The 20,892-nt window shown below is 34.4% G+C and overlaps 1 protein-coding gene across 8 annotated transcripts in view; it reads right to left on the reverse strand.

Moving 5' to 3' along the window:
- sls (sallimus) overlaps positions 1-20,892 on the reverse strand; it is a 249,950-nt gene that overhangs the window by 125,309 nt on the left and 103,749 nt on the right. For all 8 annotated transcript variants that reach the window (XM_071587293.1, XM_071587296.1, XM_071587295.1 and 5 more), the window contains 7 exons: positions 19,457-19,558; positions 17,707-17,907; positions 17,290-17,520; positions 15,809-16,139; positions 15,235-15,423; positions 12,342-12,505; positions 4,480-4,609 (listed from right to left, as the gene is read on the reverse strand). In XM_071587293.1, coding sequence (XP_071443394.1) covers positions 4,480-4,609; positions 12,342-12,505; positions 15,235-15,423; positions 15,809-16,139; positions 17,290-17,520; positions 17,707-17,907; positions 19,457-19,558 — 1,348 coding nt within the window. The remainder of the gene's footprint in view (positions 1-4,479; positions 4,610-12,341; positions 12,506-15,234; positions 15,424-15,808; positions 16,140-17,289; positions 17,521-17,706; positions 17,908-19,456; positions 19,559-20,892) is intronic.

Genomic DNA, 20,892 nt, shown 5'->3' on the forward strand with positions numbered 1-20,892 from the left:
GGTTACGTCTTCACGGCATGAAGCTGATGGCGTATTTCCTAGTAGGCCATGCATAATATGTATGACAACACTCAAGGCCAATCATAAATAATCTTGTATCTTTACCCTTCTGACAACCTCACTACGTACGGAAAACAAAGAAGGGAATGTAGAATGAGATAGAGAGACAGAAATAAAAGTACGCTGCAACTGCTTCTCTTTCGTTCTAGATAGGGGGGTGAAGAGAATATAAGGGGAAAGGTGGTCTCCCACGCAGGCGGCATTCCAAATCAGCGAGGAAAAGGGTTCTCTGCGATGACACAACAAGAGGATTCAGACGCCAGTGACTCACAGAAGTGACTCCCATTGGTAGGCGACGGAGAGGGGAGAAATTGTTGAGTGTGTCCCACTTGGAAAGATGGATAGACAGAGGGAGAAGGTAGGAAAAAGAGGTTACGCGCAAGATGAGGGGAAGAGCGATCAAGACCACTACCGTATAAGTCCAGATTGGTTTCTCTGTTGAATGATACGCCTTTCTCGAATAGTCAGAACTGGGCAGTCATGAATACGGTCAGGGATTTCGGTAGCAGCCGCACCTTCCAATGAATTAAGGTTGAGGGAGGCGACGCAACCATTTCGTTAACCTTTTCGTTTCTTTCTTTTTGAGAGTTGTAATTTTAAATTGGGAAGGACTTTAACTTTCACTCGATTTCTGAGACTATCTCCCTCTGCTGTCGTCCCCTTTTAAGCATGTCTCCTACACTTCCATCTTCCACTTCTCCATCTTGAGGGAGTCTAAAAGCGATCTAATATTCGTTCAGAGCTCTAAGAGCGGATGTCCCTGCCCATCACAGGTGTGCTACACCATAGGTAAACTCGCCGAAAATATCTTCTAAAGAAAGAGCGCTGAGTCGGTGGGACGTCGACGAAAAAGATAGATGAGAGCAGTTGAATATACGGCTAAGGTAGGGATGAGGTGGAGGCTTCGTGTTTGGTCGGAGATTAGAGGGGTGAGTGCTTAAGCTTTGAGCGGCGAAGATGATTCAAAATTCCTATTCTTGGCCCCCACTGGTCACAATGGAGAGACAGTTTCCATGGAGATCGGGTGTGGAAAGGATGCTTTGTCGGAGCGTCTGTTAGTTCACTTCTCTGTATCTTGTCCCCGATTCAATATCCTATCTACAACTTAAGTAATGGCGTAAAGTAAAGATGTTCGTCGAGCTGGCCGAGGTAAGTTTCCTCATAAATTACTATTTCGAGACAGGTAAGAAAGATACTCCAACGGTGCAACAAACATACTCATTCCATCCCATCTTGGCAACTACAAATGCTTCAATGCTGACTCAGAACGCTTTGCCGAGTCACAAGCCTAAATTATGGCGATGGAAAGAGAGGAAAGTTTCAAAAAAGAAATCTGAAAATGCGACCAGCCAACGACAACGACCTCGCTCCCAAAATAATTTCTCGACTAACGCTTGGGGGGGATTTTGGATAGGGTAGCTCTAAGGTGAAGGGGTTGGGATACTGTCGCACATTAATTCGTAAAAGCGCTTGAAGGTAAATATTTTCAATAAAAGCGAATCGGGCAGGTATACATTTCACTGGGTGGCTCAAAATTGGGTCACACATCAACTTGGGGTGATGACTGTCTAAATCCCGGCATCATCGACGTTGACCGTGAATATATTAAGATGGAACTAGCACAATAGTCCCAAAACCCTCTATATACGTCACGCCACTTATACCCACCGCATCCTTGAGTTCCAACGAATCGTATCCTACACAATTTCCATAACATTGTGCCAAAAGAAGAACTCTGCTATCCTCCTTGCTCCCGTAACCTCGTTCAAATGAGTAGGGTGTCATAAATACCACCGCCACCAACCTAAAACTGCAAATACGAAGTCGACACAACGTGAAACGAAAGTAAAAACGTTTTAATATTCCCCCATACTTAAGAGCCGAGAAAGATTGGTCACGCATCTAAATAAAAAGATCTGACGAATCTCCAAGTTACTCGGTGGTAATTCTGTGTAAAGGGAGTTCGGTTTTGGTTTCGTTAAGAAACCACTGCAGCCGTAATCGATTATCTACCTCTTAAGATTTTTGGAATAAGAATTAAATCACCATTTCTTTATGCATATCCTTGCGTCGTAATCCTGCAGGGCAGATTTACGCGTAAAACATTTTTTAAACGCGCGAACTACGAAAACTATGGGGATAGCCTCGTTAAATGCAACACGGAGCGACAAATAGTTACGTTTTATCGTAACATCATATTGATCCTCTGTTGGGGAGAAGTCGCATCTCCAAATTTAGCCTCGTAGGAGAGGGGTTCGTGCATGAGGGAGCTGAGTGTGGTGGACAGAAATAGACGCCATCTTTACCGCTCATCTCTGCTCCCCAACCCTCTGAGAAAAATCCCCTACCACGGAGCCCCCCTTCTTGGCTCAGCTTTCTCCTCCTTGTAGGAATATCATCCTTGCGGATTCTATTAGGTGGGTTGAAGGAATGAGTCGCGGTGCTTTGGGCTCAAGATAGTGGGAGAGATTGAATGCCTCTACAAGCCGTCCTCTTACCCCTCTCCAAAGAAGGCAATGATTTTCCTCCATCTTCATCATATATCAAGGAGGCTACTATCCTAGAGACATATCAAGGTGGTGGGGAACAGGATAAATGATTCGGCAGAAGCGTCAATTGTATAAGAAATGAAGAATGGAAATGAGACCCTACAGAGTAAAGAGAATAGAATACAGACAATGAATATGTCTTCCCCCTTTTACCTCTACTTTCTTAGCCATTAAAACATTCAATAAAGGTCAATAAAATCAAAATGAACACCTCAGAAAATGATGATAAATTTTATTAAAAAAAAGGATGGGGTACAGCTGTTTGCCTTTGCGAAGACTCACTTGGTGTTGTCATATTATTGCTTGAGTTGGTATCCTTTCCAAACTAATATTGACTACTTTAAAAGGAGCATGAATGAAATTGCAATAAAGATAATAATTTGCTAGATTCATATTGCCATTCAAGGACTTGCCAATTGGTAAGCGCTTAAAAAAATATCACAATAAATAGCTATGCCATAAATTTGAAAGTCTTGAGTCTCTATTTCTACTCCCTCAAATTAACCCAAAATAGCAACTTCTACGAAATAAAATACTTTCAAAACAAACCACATTTCATCAGACACCTCCATAAAGATCGATTTGTTCTTTAAATTAAAATACACTCATTATAAGCCAATACTCATCAAAGCGATGCCACTAATAAATTTTGCAACAAACTTGATTTCATGAAAGAATCAATTTTTTCTCTTTAATGCAAGAAACACAATGAAGGAATAAACATGACTTTGGTTAACATCAAAACGGGTAAATGCAAACTCACTCGAGAAAATCAAACACACAAAAATTATATCAAACATGTACGTAGATGAGTAAGGGTTCTCTAAAAATTTGACAAATGTCACTACATGATTCTACACACGAGGAAATTTATGCTCCAAACTACCTTGAAATGCTATAGTTTGTACTGCAAATAATTCAGCTATGAGGAATCCATAACACATTCAAAATGCCTTCTTATTTTTTCTACTTTATTTTGGACATTTAATATACAGTTCTTAAAATATTCCAAAAAGCGATTCATTCAAAGAGTTAATGCTTATTGCTACATGATAAAAATTGATTTCTGGTATAAATTACATGGTAGTTCACCAAACATAACCTTTATGACATATGAAGCTTATTAGAAGTCTATGAAGTGTAAACACATAATGGTAACACAAATATTTTTTCCTAAATTAGAATTCTTTCATAAAAGTCACTGATATTGCACATGTAAATTTTTAAAATCATTTGTTTGTTTCTATATAAATTGTATACAAACAAACAAAGGCTGCAAGTTGTCCATCTGACTAGACTTTAAGAAAAATAGTTATGGTGAGCATACTCATAATATTAATGTAATATACATATATTTTAGAAACATTTTACCTCATTTCTTTTTGCACGCTATAGGCTTGGAATTAATATGCAATATGCTGACTTATAAGGCACTTATTTTCAACTAACAGCTCAGTAAAAGCTGAAAATTATAAAATCCATACCACTGACTATCCAGAGAGACTACCTAATTACAATAAAAATAATACATATATGGCTCAATAAAAAATAATGGTAAATGTGATGAAAGAATGTAGGCAGAATTTTAGTCATAGTGGCTCATTCCAGTAAAACACCAACAATGGCCTTTCATTGAGAATACATAAATTGTGCCTATTGCTGGTGATTACAAGTGGGTTTAATCTGCCCACATTCTTAATGTTTTCTATGACAAAAAGTGAGAAAATGAGCATAACAGGCAAAAATAAAGAAAGGAACATCACACAAGTAGCAACTTTGGAGAGCTCTTTTGAGCCTGGAGTATGGAGGATGAAGGTACACAATACAGAATAAGCTTGAAAAGTGAAAGCACATCTAATTTAATCCTTACTTTTCACAATCAGGTTTGCCGAGGTTTCAACCATTCCAGCTGAGTTGGTGGCTCTGCATGTGAACACTCCAGAATCCTCCTCAAAAGTACTCTTGATTAGGAGGGCAGCATTATTTCCCTCATGAATCATCTAAAATACAACCATTTTTGCAAACAATGACTTACTTGCATTACAGTCAAAGAAACTAGAAAAAATAAATACTATGATAATAGTACCTGCCAAACTTTATAAAAATACAATAAGATAGAAATAATGATTAATTCATGAGCAACAAGGCTAAGTTTGCTATATTTCCAGTGTATCCTTTTCCTTGCAACGCAATAATGGGGTTAGTCAATTCATATCAGCAAGAAATACATAAGAGGCTTATAGCATATAGAAATCCATGAAAATTCCAAAATGCATGGACTAGGTAAAAATTGAAAGAAAGATATGTTGAGGAAATTTTAACTTTGGGAAAAAAATAGAGAAAGAGATTTTCTTTCACAAATATGAATCATCATTTAATTTTCAGGGTGGCTAAAATTTTCTGGGATTAAAAGTTCAAGTTTTTCAAGGCTCAAAATATTCCATAATTTCAAGATTTAGCAGACACCTTGTGTGCTCCCTATTCTACATTCCAATCAATTATTTTGTAATAATAAGTGATTAAGATTACTTATTGCATCAGATCAACGTGGTAATTAGTGGTAAACATGCAGGTTCATGCCAATATCAAACCAAATTTTATTAATCTTATTCTAAACTCGACCGTATTACTGAAAACATTACTTGTATTTCAACAGCAAATCATATTCAATAAAAGTACCACTATCCAATTTTGGTTTCAATTTTGTTTCTTTTTCTATCAGTTAATTTAATTTACATTTCTTCCAGGAAAATTCATTGGGTCCATTACCTGACTGAAAGTCCATCATCAAAAGTGAATGACATCATTCTTAGTCATTTAGATTATGTATTAGGAACTCAATATTTTCTACTTCCTTCCTAAGTTCTCATAATTGGCCACCTACCATGCAATAATATTGCAACAATTGTAACTCAGGTGTGTACTACCCAAAGAAAGCATGGATTCCAGCAAACCCAACCTTCCATAGTAGTTGACATCACAGATTAGTACCACCTCTGTAACAATTCTTCAGCAATTCCATTGCTCGATATACATACTTATACTGAACTTTTTCATTGCATTTTGTAACTATCCTTATCATCATTTTGCAATTTCTTAAATAAACTTAATATTTACAGACTGGTGTTCGTTTGAATAAAGAGAAAATAATAGTACTCAATAAACATGACTTACATTTACAATTTACATACATGCCAAAAGAAGTTTTAGACAGATAATCACAGAACATTTGACTCTTATTTTAATTTAGAGGATGATATTTTAGGAACTACATTTCCTTCTATAAATAACTGCGTTCATAACTTTATCATTATTGATGGTCAAAGTTCCAGTGAGCACCGTGACCAGCAGTTTTCCATTTTAACAAAAAAAACAGAGAGTGCATTACTTTTCTGTGACCATATTTCTCAGGCATACAAAATTAACACCTAAATCAACTGTTGTAGGAATATCATCCATTCCCTCAAGAGAAAATTTCACTCAAGAAAAATCAAATATTATTGCTTATAACTTGCAAAAATATAAACTGTTCATGATGGAAATATTGTCAATATCCACAAATAAAATTAAAATAACTCAAATAATTTCCATAGCTTAGTTAAATATAAATCTCATCATGGTATTTATGTTTCCACCATGCTGTTTTAAGCAATGACCTTCTAAGAGTAAAAGGAAGCATGGGAATCGTCAATTTCCCTTAATAAACATTATCTTGAGGGATTGGGAAACCTCACCTGGACATTTCAAGCTCATTGCATTCTGATTCTAATGCATACATTGCTTTTAGGTGATTTGATACTCTAGGGGTAAAGCATCGGACTACTGACCGGAGTGTCTAGGTTTGATTACCAGGAACACCTCAGGGTACCCTCAGCTTCACCCAAGCTGTGAGATTTTTCGGGTACCCAAACTTCCTGGGAAACCATAATTAGCACAGGTAAAATATCTGGCCCCCCTACTCTGATGTGTGAATTTCACATACCAATGGGCTAGGTATTGGGTGAACTCTACCATAACCTGTCAAACTGACCTTCGGGTTGATACCTGTGTTTACGGTTTTTTATGTTGCTTATTGAAGAATGGAGTAATATTCAAAAATACTCTGCTAAAATAATTTTAAGAGTTTTAATCATGTTAAGTCATTGTCATTCAATGGCCATTTCTTTCACATTTCTTGCATTTTAGCACTTCTAGCAAGCACATATTTAGGTATTTATACTTTTTTTACCAGTGATTTATTATGAACCAAGGCCGAAATTTAACATTAAACTGAAAATTACTTAATTTAAAACAGTCAACGCTCCTCATGGATTTTTTTTATTTCATGTAGGTAATGCATAGCATAGCATAATAGAGGTAACGTATAGCATCAGCCATCTAATTAATAAAAAAATCACTGAGTTTTCCAGGTTTTGCAAGAAATATTTACAGCTTTCCAGGGTGTTCCATATTCCCAGAAAAGTTTTAAGCTTTGGCAAAATTTAGTTATGTGGTAAATATTATCGACTGCAATCTCAGATGTGACAAGGTTGTCTCATTGTGACATTTGGCACATAATAATATGCTTGCTGCTGCTGTGTACCAGAAGTATACATGAATACAAATTATAAAGAATATCAAAGAAGTAAACCATCCTGACAAGAAATTCTTTGTAATCAAAAGTTATCAACAGTGGACTCTCCCTTAGAGGAACATAGATTTCCTGGAAAAAATGGTACATCTCAATAAGACTGCCAACAATGGTTAGGAAAGTCTCATTTCAGTTGCATTGAACCTATCATTCTTATTGCCTTATATGATGTACTAAATAAACCACCCACCTGATAATTTTGTAACATGATCTTTGGGTAATAAAATGTATTATTATTGATATGAAGCCTGAAATCTTCAAATGTAGATGACCAAAGGACAAAACTAAAAATTATATCACAAAAATACAGAAACCACAGTAGAAATGAATGGCAGACACCATGGGTTATGTGATAACAAGCTCAGAATGACTATTATACTTTGCCAAAGACAAGAAGAATGAGACTTTTGACTTTCAAAATACATTAAAAATTTGTATGTACAATACTGACTCTTTATGAAAACACAAAGGCAATTCAGTAGAAGATTTGGTGGGCGACAAGTACTGCTGAAGCCAAAAATTAATTGAATACTGGAAACAGCAAGGTCTTTGCTCAATGAATATGGCATACATTTACTACTGGTGGTAGAGACTATGATGAAAGGAAAATGTACAAGCTCATGGCTGGAATAGTTTCTCAGAAAAATCTTACAGAAAACAGAATCTTTAAATGTTTGCCAGGTTGTCTTGACACATATTACTGAAGTTACTGCTGGCAATCAAGCATTTATGTTGGCAGCTTCATCTCCAAGAATATGTAACCAAATTGATCAACTAGCTTGGATAGAAATAATTTTTACTAGCACCATTTCTAGACAGAGCTCTCCATAACCAGAGTCACATACTTAATGACCAAGAACTTAATCATTGAAATCAGAAACCTTGATTGGGCACCATTCAGCTGATTTATCAGCTACATGAAATGCCAAATTGATATGTACTAGGCAAAAAACAGTGGTTCTTTGAGCATGTGATATGGTATCCACATGTTAAATATGAAAACAAAGTATGCCTTAATGGTTTCAAGTTGAACAATAACTATGGATTCCATGAAAATATTCATTGTGGTACAGCTGGATTCATCATTTAATTGTGATGACACTGGATACAAAGAAATCATTTTTGAGAAATACAAATTTGTTCAATTTGAAGAGTAAGCCTTCTGAAAGTATGTTCACATATGGTTCATTCAGCAGAGTTGTAAAACAAATATGCCATATTTGATCCCATATCACCTTTAGGTATGATTGAATGCATTATCACATATCAATTATCACAAATTACATGCAAGAACTATGTCAAATTACTCATCAGATGCAGCCTACTGACTAAAGAAGGTCACTACTCAGTTTAAAAGTGCTCAATGGTAGTAATTCTTTCTTGGCCAGAGAATTATCTCAACAAAAAAAGAACCCAACATTATAATGAGTCAACAAAATATAATCATGGATGATAAACTAAACTGAATATTTTATACAGCTCATAAGGTATTATCCAAGTTAAACATTAGTAAGGATTATTATTTAATTCAATTAATGAAAACGTATGGCTTTGGCCTGGTGAACTCTTTTGCAACATCATTTGCGTGAGTTGACTGCAGATTTAATTTATATGCAAAACCGAATATAAAGTATGCCAATAATTAACAATACAAAGAATTCAGCCTCTATCAGAAAACATTAAAAGTGTAGGAGATATTCATAAGTGTTGGTGACATGACATCTTTAGATAAATACTTCTTGTCACTATTCAACCCAACGAAGGTCAACATTTTACAGAAAATAAAAATCTACCTCTAATTATTAAATATTTATGGCCAATCATCACCTATCAAAGAGCCATAAGCCTAATCTTATAATGTCCGTGTTAAAACAGAGCATGAATTTCTATGGGATGGATTTGGGTAAATAAAATATGCTTCACAGATTTAGAGCAGTGGGGAACTTTTCTTATTACTAAGCATCACAGCAGCAAGCAAAGTAATCATAAAAAAACTATGCACCATAATATTATAATTATTCTGAAAGCAAAGAACTAAACCATCCAGTTTAGAATTAGGGCAAGAAGAAAATTTCCATTCTCAAAAATGGTGTTATGCACTACTTTGTTGCTGAATGAGGGCTTATGAGAACAACAATGTCTCATCTTTATTGTTTCTCTCCATTACTTTGCCACAATAATTAACACTAATTTAATGCATACCAGTAGCAGGAACATAACTTTCTTCTCCTCTCATGTTTTAGCAGTGATGGTATAATTTTGACATGATTTTGTGCTCTGAGATTTATGGTGATTTGTGTGCATGAGAGAATTAATAATGCCACTTTTCCCCAACAACAGGCTTTGCAGGTGTTTTGACACTATATGTAGTTTCAATAAAATATGCCTGAGATGATATGCAATGCATTTGAGTTAGCATTTAAGCATATTACCCAAAAGTTAAACATGATCAGTACAAGTAATGCAATGTCCATTGCTGGTGACTGCGATACCCATATGAAATTCCAAGGGAAAGGCAATGGTATTTACATTGATGAATACAGAAGCTTTCATTCAGAGATGATCATAACACAATACTGGGACATCCAAATGTATCATTTTTAAGCTCCTTCATTTCAAGAAGCAACAGTTGGTATGCAGCTCTCAGAAAAGTGACACAATGACTGAGCATAACCAACTAACACCTCTCGAAAATGTAATGTTGCCATTTTATGTAATAGAATCCTATCAAGATCTCAGAACTCTATAAATGTTTTGACCATAAATCTTCATTTGCAGACTCATCAAAAGGAAATACGGCAGAAGTGCTCAGACAGTACATAGAGAAAGGGTTAAAAGATGGATACTGCAGCTTATGATAAATTTTTTTATCTTTGGCCATCAAGCATGTTCATCAGGAAAAAATTGGAAAATCTCTCAGTGAGAAAATCATACCAATGCACTATTTTGCATTAATGGTTTTCGAAATTACACCATTTTAAGATGCTGGATTCTTCATGAGGCTTAAAGGCCCACAGTATTTGACTCCTGCCTTTAAGAGAAAACATCTTGAATAGGCTATGGTAGACAAAATGCAGGAAAATGAACAGTGAGCTACATTGAAATCCCATCAGACATCTGGTTTTGACATAAAAAGATAGCCTCGTAAGTAACTCCTGGTAAGAAGAATGCAAATGAAGACCATCAGCCTGAATGTACACAGATTATTGCAAGACCTCCTGAGAATTAAATTAACTAGGGGGGTACATACAGCAAGGGAGTCGGCAACATAAAATTCACTATTGATACAATTAAAACAGGAGTTTGGATAAAGATTTTGGGAGTATTCCTTATTCTCAGTGGCCTAACAAGTACTTTTGCAAGCCAATGTGTTGGGGAAGAGGTGCTAAGAAATGATGATGGCTAAATCAAATAAGACAAAAAATTATAAACTTTAATGATAAAGAAAACATAGCCTAAATGACAGGCAAAATTAGGATGCCTTGACTTGAATCATGTAAATTAGCCTTCCATGAGTGCCCAAGTGAGTGAGGGGGAAAGATCTGAGAGATTTTTGGGAGAGGAGGGTACAGCATAACCCAGAGTCCACGATACACATACCAGCCGCTAAGGGCAACTTTCAGCAGCCAAGTGCTCAGGTAGGTTTTTTTACACACCCATCAATGCACAAAATATCATTTATTGTTAGGTGAAACATCTGGAAACAATGAAACCCTCCATTAAAGCATTCAAAACAAAGTCTTAGAACTCTGACTGAGTGATTCAATTTCTATGACCACTACAATATTTTGCCACTGTAATGCATAGAAACTGGGTGAAATTGTTTTAAGTGTAACTATGATAAGCAGTTGGTTATAAACAGGGTGCAGCAACATAACTTCCTTGTTTGAAAGCATTTTGCATTTGAAAAAGGGAAGTTATGTTGCCGCACCCTGTACTTACTTTCATAAGCAGACATTCATTTTGAAATAAAGGTATTACATACATAACCTAACTTCAAAATATCTTAAAAATAAATCAGGACGGTAATTTTAAATGAAACTACATAAATTTGCAAAAACTGTAATGTAATAAATATATTACCTGCTGCATGCTAACTTAATACTTTCACCAAAATTGATTATTATTACAAATAAATTTTACATTTTTCTCATCCTTGATTTTGGATTACACATTAAAGCTATCTATATTTTGAAATTACAAACAGTCAAAACTGTATTTAAAAATAATATAAATGTACCCATAGTTAAACGTAGATTGCTTATAATACACTTTATTCTAGGGGCCACTTACTAAAACACAAACTATAAAAATGGCTGACTTAATGAAATTTACCCGATTCTACCATACATATCATGAAGATTAATTGCTTCTCCTAATAACAAGTGATGATTAAAATAATTAATTTCACCCAAATATGATATATCTAACCCCCTAAGCTGATATATGAACATAAATATAGTTTCCAAAATGCAAAATTAATCAAAACTGGAATACTTTCAAGAGAAAGATGAGAACTTTAATAATAACTTATTATTAGTATGATAAAAAACTGGAAGGAAAAAAATTAAACCAACAAGAACAAGATAAATATTGTAAAAAGAAACTCCATTACAGCACTATTTTGGGGAGAGGTAGAGTATTAGAAACTAGAATGATACAAGGGTTAAAGACAAAAACCAGCATAAAAATGCCAGAATTACAACTTAAGCTAAACAAGTTTGTTAGTAGTTTTATGTGACTCTTTAATTATTTTGCTATACATTATATGATTACATCATTATTAGTTTTGAGCCTTTGGGCATTCAAGTGCGTAAGTCAGGAAAACAGAATAAATAAATCAAGTTAAAATGATATATTGTAGGTTTTCCTTTTAATATTTATAATATTGGTTTAATCTATAGTGAATTCTTTCATCTATTTTTGAGTTCTCTGATGATATGGATTATTACCAACTGCTTATTTAGAATGCTCTCAAATGCCATTAAATGAAAGTTCATTTATCTTCAGTTAGAAAAATACTGATGTTACATCACTTGACTATTCCAGGGCTCATTTCGAAAATTCACCAGTATATTCTACAAGTATAAAAAAATGATTACCTGAAAGTCAGCTGATTGAGGTATAAGGTCACCTTCCCTAAACCATTGCACTTTAGGCGATGGTTTGCCTGAAACCTGAGTTCGAAATTGGGCAGGGTTGCCCTCAGGCACAGTTACATCAGCCAATGGTGCAATTGTTGGTACAACTTCCTGGACTTCTGGAGCTTTAAAATAAAAATGCATTTTATTGTATTGAAGATATATTACTGTTCTTTTTTTTAATTCTATCCATTAAGAAAATGAATTAACAGTCATTATGGGTTGCATACATTGTCCCCTTAAACTTTAATACTATAAAAAGTCATGGCAGAGAAGTTCATATATGACTCACACACTCAGCATTTTATATACAGGCTATTAATGTATTATTTGGTCAATGATACACCAAAGAAAATGATTACTTCCAGTCATTTTTAACTATCATAAATGTATTCTGAAGCAAAAGGTCAAATTGATAATAAAAATCAAAGAAAACTGCAACTCGTAGGCTTTTGGCCAGATGAATTAGGATTCGGAGTCTGAAATCTGCATCAAGAAAAGACTTGAGCATGTGGTACCCTGAATATTAATGTTCACCAGGTTTGTGGAGATGTATCTTTATTGATCATTTGATAACAATTTTTCACTGAAACTAGTTAATGGCTTCTAACCCACCACTACTAATACCAGATTGTCTGGAAAACATGTCTAGCTCCTCACAGACTCAATTCTTTGGACCATATATGAACATACATCAAATCTCTACTTTCAGAGTAAATAGATATTGATGGTTTTCGTGTCATTTACTTTTCCAGGGGTGATACACATAGTTACTCTATTAAGTAAAGCTGACAAAAGAAAAGGTAGAGAAGGTTCATATCTATGTTATATTCATTACTTAATGCTTTGTGTGAACCTCAAGAGGCAAATGGACATTGGACCCAGGGGAAATTTAAGAATTTCATTCCTAACATGGAAGATCACACTTTGAAATGTGTCTCATGACATTTCAAAACTTAAAAGCCACACTTTTACCCTCTGGTATTGACTATTATACGATTTTATTAACTCTCACTTTCTCAACCCACCATGAAGGTACAAAGAAAAGCTGCCAGATATGTACTGGGAAAGCATAGGAGTATGCAGAGCGTGACTGAAATGTTAAAAACATTGCGATGGGAACCTTCACAAAGTAGAAGAAAAATAAGCAGACTTTGTGGAATGTTCTGCATTCTGAAGGGAGAGAAAGCTCGGGCAGAACTAAGGAAAGAGGCGGTCCAATTTTAATAGAGTGGAATGATCACAAATCCAAGGTAAAATACCAGGCACAAAGAAACAATATAAAAAAATTTCATTTCTTACTAAAACAATTGCTGATTAGAACAGTTTACCTCCAAAACTATTCAATTCCTTTCTTAACAGGGTATATATTTTTAATAAAAGATGTAAACAATTTATGTAATAATTTGACTGATGTGTCATGTAAAATTGTACGTAACAGCTTAATTTTGATTTTTCTTGTTGATTGGAAAACCGAAGTTAATGAGATGGGGATTTTCTTGTTTTGTGTAATAGATGGGTGTTTGAAAGTTTCCTTTAAGTGTGTTGTTTGTTTTCTGACAGACTTTTTTTTATTATCTTTTTTGATTTTGATTGGATTTGAGATGTCATGTTATTTTTCCAAGGCAAGTTTGATCATACTTGGGACTTCAGTGGAACCTGACATTGTCTATCAGCATATGTGCATTTTAATTATAATAATAATCATAATTTTATGAAATTCAAAGGATTTCCAGACTCAAATCAAAGCAACTTCGGCAATAGAGCTCCCCGGCATGAGAATGCAGGTAACCAACCAAGTTTTCACTTCTCATGACAAATAAACCCAAGTATACATATGTAAGCACTTTTTCTGATATTCCATCACCCTGATATTCTTATATGTGATGTATTTATACAGTTTGAGTATCAACCTGACAAGATTGCCACCTTCATGTTCATTTACATGTATCATCTATTTTGTTATGTCTCGTATACATTCATAATTACCAAAGTATATAATACATGTCACATAATTATTATTAAGATGGTACATAATTAGCATTTAAACAGATCTATAGTTTGCAATAATCTCCTCAGCTTCAAATAGAGCTTCAGCTTTCTGTGCAAATGCATTAGGTGACTTTTGATGCCTGGAAATATCTCTGATGTGTTAATGACCAAATAGTTGAAAAATGCCAGACAAAATTTGACAAATGTGCAAGGAGCAGGTGAATTTCTCTGAAGTGCTTTTTTATGCCTTTCAATAAAATCACAGTTTTAGTGGGTTACTCTGTGACTTGAAGCTATTGTAGCTTGATGCAAATGGGTGCACACAACTTCATTATGCTCCAAGGTCTTTATTTTTCCCATTTCTTCATAAAAAAAAGAGCTGGCAGCAAACTCTAAGAGCTAATTCACATTTTTTTATCAATTATTTGTTTACTATTCACAACTGTTTTTCTGGGCTAATTGAGAAAACTTGTTGTTTTGATGCAGTTCAGAAAACTGTGCATATGTTTCAGCCACATATGTATTACTATATTGTTTCCCAGGATGTTAATAACAATTATAAGCATTTCTTACGATGACTAAAAGAAAAAAAACAGAATTTCATTGACTTCTATCTGAAAGAATGTATCCAGGATAAGCTCAAAGAGAAAACGTCTCCTATAAGGAATGAACTGCACCAAGTTAACAAATAGAGCATTGGGAATACTCCTGGAAACGGCTCAAATTCCACAATTAAGTTCCAAGAATTTAAGAATTAGAAAATAGCCCACTCTAGGGGATAGAGTTGACAACTTCCAATGACTGCCCATTTATTTTCTGATAAATAACAAATAATTTTTCTTAGATCCACAGCTTTACTAACCAACAACTTGAAGTGGAGCTGACAATGTCACTGAACCAGCTGGGTTTGAAGCAACACATTTGTATGTACCCTCATCTTCAGGGAAAGCTTCACTAATTCGAAGAGTGTAGGTGTCTCCATCCTTAGCCATTTGGAAATATTTGGATGGTTTAATGGGTTTGTCTCCCTTCATCCATTTGATTTGTGGGGCTGTAAATTAAAAAAGGATTCTTATTGCTAGTGCCACTAAATTAGGTCACTAAGATCTTATACTATTTATTTCCAACCTAGCCTGAAATCATTCCATAATTTTTATTTCATAAGAAACTGTCAATCAATCATGTATTTCATTGAAACTTCATGCTGATTTAAAAATAACTTTTCTTGGCCAGATCTAATGCAATGAGTATAATTTTTACATCTAATTTGAATGCCTTCAAACAATCAAAACATCTCAATATCAACGAAAATATGAATGTGCTGATCAGTTCAGCTACAAAATTAAATCAGCCAAACTCAATCAGTGCCAGAGTAAATTTAATTCAACTAGCCCCTCAACTATGAATATTAAAAAACAACACCAAAATAAACATACTTGGCTTTGCAGATATTTTGCAACGGAAAGCCACTGCTTGTCCCTCTTTAACTGATTGTGCTTTCAAGGGCTCCACAATTGTTGGGGCTTTCTCAACTCCTGGTGAAGAAGTTTCTGAAGGCTTCTGCTGCTTGGACTTGGGTGTCATGGCTGGTGATCCAGGTGCTTGAATATAAAGATCTGCATCACACCGAGCTTCACCAGCACTGTTGATGGCAACACATTCATAGCGTCCAGCATCATCTGAGAATGCCTCAATGACTAAAAGAGTATACATGTTGTCCTCTTCTAGCGTCTTATACCTCATGTCACTTGCTATCTTTTTGCCATTCTAAAAAAAAGATAAAAGTTAACTTCAATAACAACTCATTGCAAAGATTACATATTGTAAGAGACTTGGCATTTAACATATAAAACCATACACCTTGATAATTAATCTGACTTTAAAAACATCCTCTTAGCACAAATTTATGCAAGCATAATTTAATTTTTTCATAAGAAATATGTATTTTAGTTATTCTAACAATGTTAAGCACTTTTCTCGGAGGGTGCATAGAAAGCTTCTGCGGTAATTAAAAAAGTAAAACTGATCAAAACTATTATAATTTTTGGTCAAAATTATACTCTCAGGGTGGGACAAATACTTCTATATTTCTTACGGGAGAATGAAACAAAACAATTGGAATCACATCCACATATATTTACTTATTAGAAAGTATATCTCCATAAAATACAATAAAATTATCATGCCAGAGAATTAATCACACTATGATGCTAACTGAGATAGCTTTTTCAATTAGCTGATAGGTACAGCAGCAATTAGCTGAGAGACAGGTGGCCAGCAAATAAACCAATATGGCATTTATCATCAAAATATGATTTACATTCAGTAACTGTTTATCATCTGAGTTGTATACAGTCATATTCTCCAGAAAAAGAAGGAGTATTCATTACATAAGTAAATCATTCATTATCTGACAGTACTGATAAAAGTTTACCCTGAGTTAACTTAATGGTTCTGTTACAATACTAAAGAGGATGAAATTTCAATTTGTTCAGGCATACTTAACAGTGGAGCCTTTTGCAATGCACTTAAAACCCTTTTCTTACACTAATATTTTCATACCTTATTCTTTAAATGAATTTAATTGTCCGCAGTGAATTATTTTGTAAAAATATTACATCATTCCAAATTTATCATGCTTGAATCTAGTACTGTGGGAAGCTTACGGAAATTTGTCATTATGTAAAACTTGCTTTATCATTATCTTCTACATCTCCCCAATTTTAAGTCACTACGACACTTCTATCAGGTAATATCTTTATCAAATATATTAAGTTGGAAAACGCTTCAAAGCTAAAACTATAAGAATCATACCTCACCAATTGAGAAATAGGATCATATGATAAGGATTTCACAGGCTGAGAGACTCTACTAAGAGTTCCCACTTCCAATAATAATTCTATGAATCACTACACACCTTGAGCCAATAAACATCCAGAGGCCTGGTTCCAGTTATCCTAGCATCAAAGCGAGCTAGTTGACCAGCATTTACAGTTGCCCCTTGAATAGTGGATAAGAAGCTTGGTGGGATAACACCACCTCGCCCAGGTCTCCTCCTTTCCTCTACAACAAGATTAGCGCTACATTTAGCAGTGCCACCACGATTTTCAGCAACAACAGCAAAAATTCCAGAATCTTCTGAGAACACCTGAAAGTAAAATTAAAGTGTTTATTTATATACTGAATGTGTAAGTAAGTGTGAGTGTCTCACCATGCATTTGTAGTGATCAAAGGTCTAATGTGATTCTTTCCAAATAAAATACGAGTATGATGAAGTACATCGTAGACTCGTACATGATGAAGTAAAATATCTAAGGCTAGAATAAAAACTTACTTGTCTGATCAGAAGAACAGATTTTGTACCAAAGGTGTGAATAGTGAAATCAGGAGAACTTTTTATAGGGAAGTCTTCCCTAAACCATTTCACAGTAGGTATTGGATCACCATCGAATTCTACTTCAAAACGAGCAGGCTCCTGCTCGAATGCTCTGCAGGGCTGGATCTTCTTTGTGAAAAATGGTGGTTTTGTTGGTTTCTAAGAAGAAACATAAAATACATGAAAGTTGTAATATTTGTATTTTACAATTATTCCTCATCATACTAAAGCAATATTAATAATGGGCATAAAATTGATATCCAATGCAAGTGACTTATTTGCAAGATGCATTGAGAGAATACCTGTCATCTGGCAAAGAGAATTTGGATGATTGAGAGCAAAAAAGTGAAGGGTCTGGCCAGGTATCTTGCAAGTTCATGTGAGGGAGACTCCATAGCTCTCAAAATGGGATGAAGCAATAATAATGATAGTTACGACACATAAATAATTAGCCATACAAGAAATTAAAAAGTTGGCCTTAAATTGGGAGGACCATAAATTGAATGGATTGCAAGGAAGTAAAAAAGAGATAATAATATCTACTAAAAGAGATGAACCAGAAATTATAGATATACAAAGAAAGGATGCTATTATACTATCTGACAGGGCTGATAAAGAAATAGATTATCTATTGACAAATAGATAAAGACATCTAATATAGGTAGATAATATACATGAGAGGGATTAATGATTAAGATACTAGGATATACTTAAATATAGAATTATTGTAACATAGATTCAGGAAAATTAGACAGATATAAAATTCTCTTCAGTTGAGGTGAACAGGCAGTCCAAATAAGTATTACTTTCTTTGAAAAGGCATCACTTCAGCAGAATTAATGAAGGATCTAAGAAAAAAGAAGCACAACTGTCTCTCAATGGGTTCATGAGTACCTGGATTAGGTTTGGACAGGGATCATTTTTAGGTCCATATTATTTTCTGCATTCTAAATTAAAAGGATTTTTCACGTACACTCTTATTTTCATTAATAGGTAAATGGTTTGGCCCATCTCCGACATGGGAGTTAGATCACAACAAAGATATGGAATGAAATCAAGCACCATTCAATTTTATATGTGCCTCACACAAGGGAAGAAAATTAGGCTAATGAAATCAAGGATGACCATATATGATTATTAAAAAATGCATAATTAAGAAATAACTACATCACAAAGGAACTAATATATGTCCAATGAATATCAAGGATTACATGCGCAGCCATATCTGGCTAAACGATGTAGCACCTGGGTAAGGAGTTTGAGATGAGGTTTCTTCAGTTTATAACTTTTGGATGGAAAAACAGGCCAAATATTAACATATGCCAAGTGCTGATGTAGACATACCCAGAATATTCAATTAAGTTAGTTGCACTCATTGTCAACCTAATTGGTGGCATCAAGGGCTCACTAAGAATTGCATATTCTAACCTGAGATAAAATATATTAACAAAAGGCTAAGGGTCACTCCACCTAGTTGGAGTGACCCTTACTATCTGATATCTGACTGTAGGGTAACCACCACACCAAACTAGAGGAAGCATACACTTTATTAATTGATATGCACAACCTCAGCCAATAGGACTGCATTAAAGTCTGACATTTGCAGGCCGCTTAAAGAGGCAGAAAATTAACATTACTCTACATAAAAATAAAATATTTCAATTTTATGTAGAGTCCTTTAATTAGGAACCAACTCTATGACACATACCACTTGTCCTGACACAATTCTCTCTTGAGTGGTTCCTTTGTGCTCCATTTCCGTAGTTTCAGTTGCAGTAATTTTTCTGGTGATTTCAAGATCTCCTCTTGTCTGGAAAAGTTTCAGAATGTGCTTAGTGAGCAAAATGTTCAATGAACTGAATATTCAATACATTAAAAGTCTTCATTTTGCCCTGGTACAATTAAAGATATCGTGTATTTGGAAGCCAAAAGTAATCCATTCTGTTCAGTATTGATAAATTGAAGTGTCTACAATGAAATTTGAAACTATGATCTTTTCTTCCAAATAAAATTCTTAATTCATAATCTTTCCCCAAAATATTGAATGACAAAAAAATTGGCATTTTTACAAATTTCTGTGCATATATTATAAAGGCAACATGGTTCTATTCTTCATTAATCACAACAAAACTCTACTGTCCCCAAAATAGATACAAGTAACTAAATTTTTCATCAATCCCAGCATAAAATAATATCAAAGAGGATACGTACAAAAGCAACATTTTTTGTTAAATCATTACGACCCATTACAGATTTTTCATTACACTTTCAATGGATCATGCCATCAGCCTGTAAGTGAAGACTGGATGAGAGGTCAAGGTACTTAGACTTACATTAGAACTTCTCATTGGAATTTTTTTTAAAGTTGAAGTTGTAAAAGAAGAATGTTTATTGTGGCATTGATGAGGAATTTCCTTTTGGTGAAATTATTAATTAAAATTTTAATGCTAATAAAGTTCTTGTTCTTTTATTGGTAATAAGTATGTATAAATTGCTTTATGTTTGCATTGAGAATCTTATTATTTTACTAAGATCACAGTGATATACCTATACACATTGCTAGAGCCACAATTCAAGGAAAATAACCATGGATGGAAGAAAATTATTTCACCAAGATAATAGGAAGCGATAATATTGATTTCGACAAATATAAGATACATGTATTATCTTGGAAAATGCTCAAAGGAAAGATGAAGGTGCTAATGCAATCCTGACTTAATGGAAGACCCGATTCAGAGAATGAACTTAAATTAAAAACTTTCCAAAGCTTAAGAAATAGAATTTGGCACATTTCAATTAATATGAGAGTTGTATCAGAAAAATATAAGGAGGTGCAAGACTTTTTACCCCGGAGGAAAATACAACCTGAAAATGATGTGATTTCAATACATGCTATTGTGCTGATTTCATGGGTTAGGTCAATTAATGTAAGTCCACCATTTGTTAACTTTTCCTTTGGCTAGGCGTTCATTTTCATATGTTCTAAACTGATTACTGATGGGAGCAAGTGCTTCCTTCCTAAAAAAATAACCTAAAAAGTTAATTATGAACTTGAAAAGTCGTGTATCTCATATTTTAATATAGAGAGGACGTAATATTGTGATTTTAGTGAGCAAACACTGAATTATAATCATTTTTTTGAAA

The sequence above is a fragment of the Hetaerina americana genome, unplaced genomic scaffold (genome assembly GCF_022747635.1).
Source record: "Hetaerina americana unplaced genomic scaffold, ioHetAmer1.1.p SCAF_3, whole genome shotgun sequence".
NCBI lineage: Eukaryota > Metazoa > Arthropoda > Insecta > Odonata > Calopterygidae > Hetaerina > Hetaerina americana.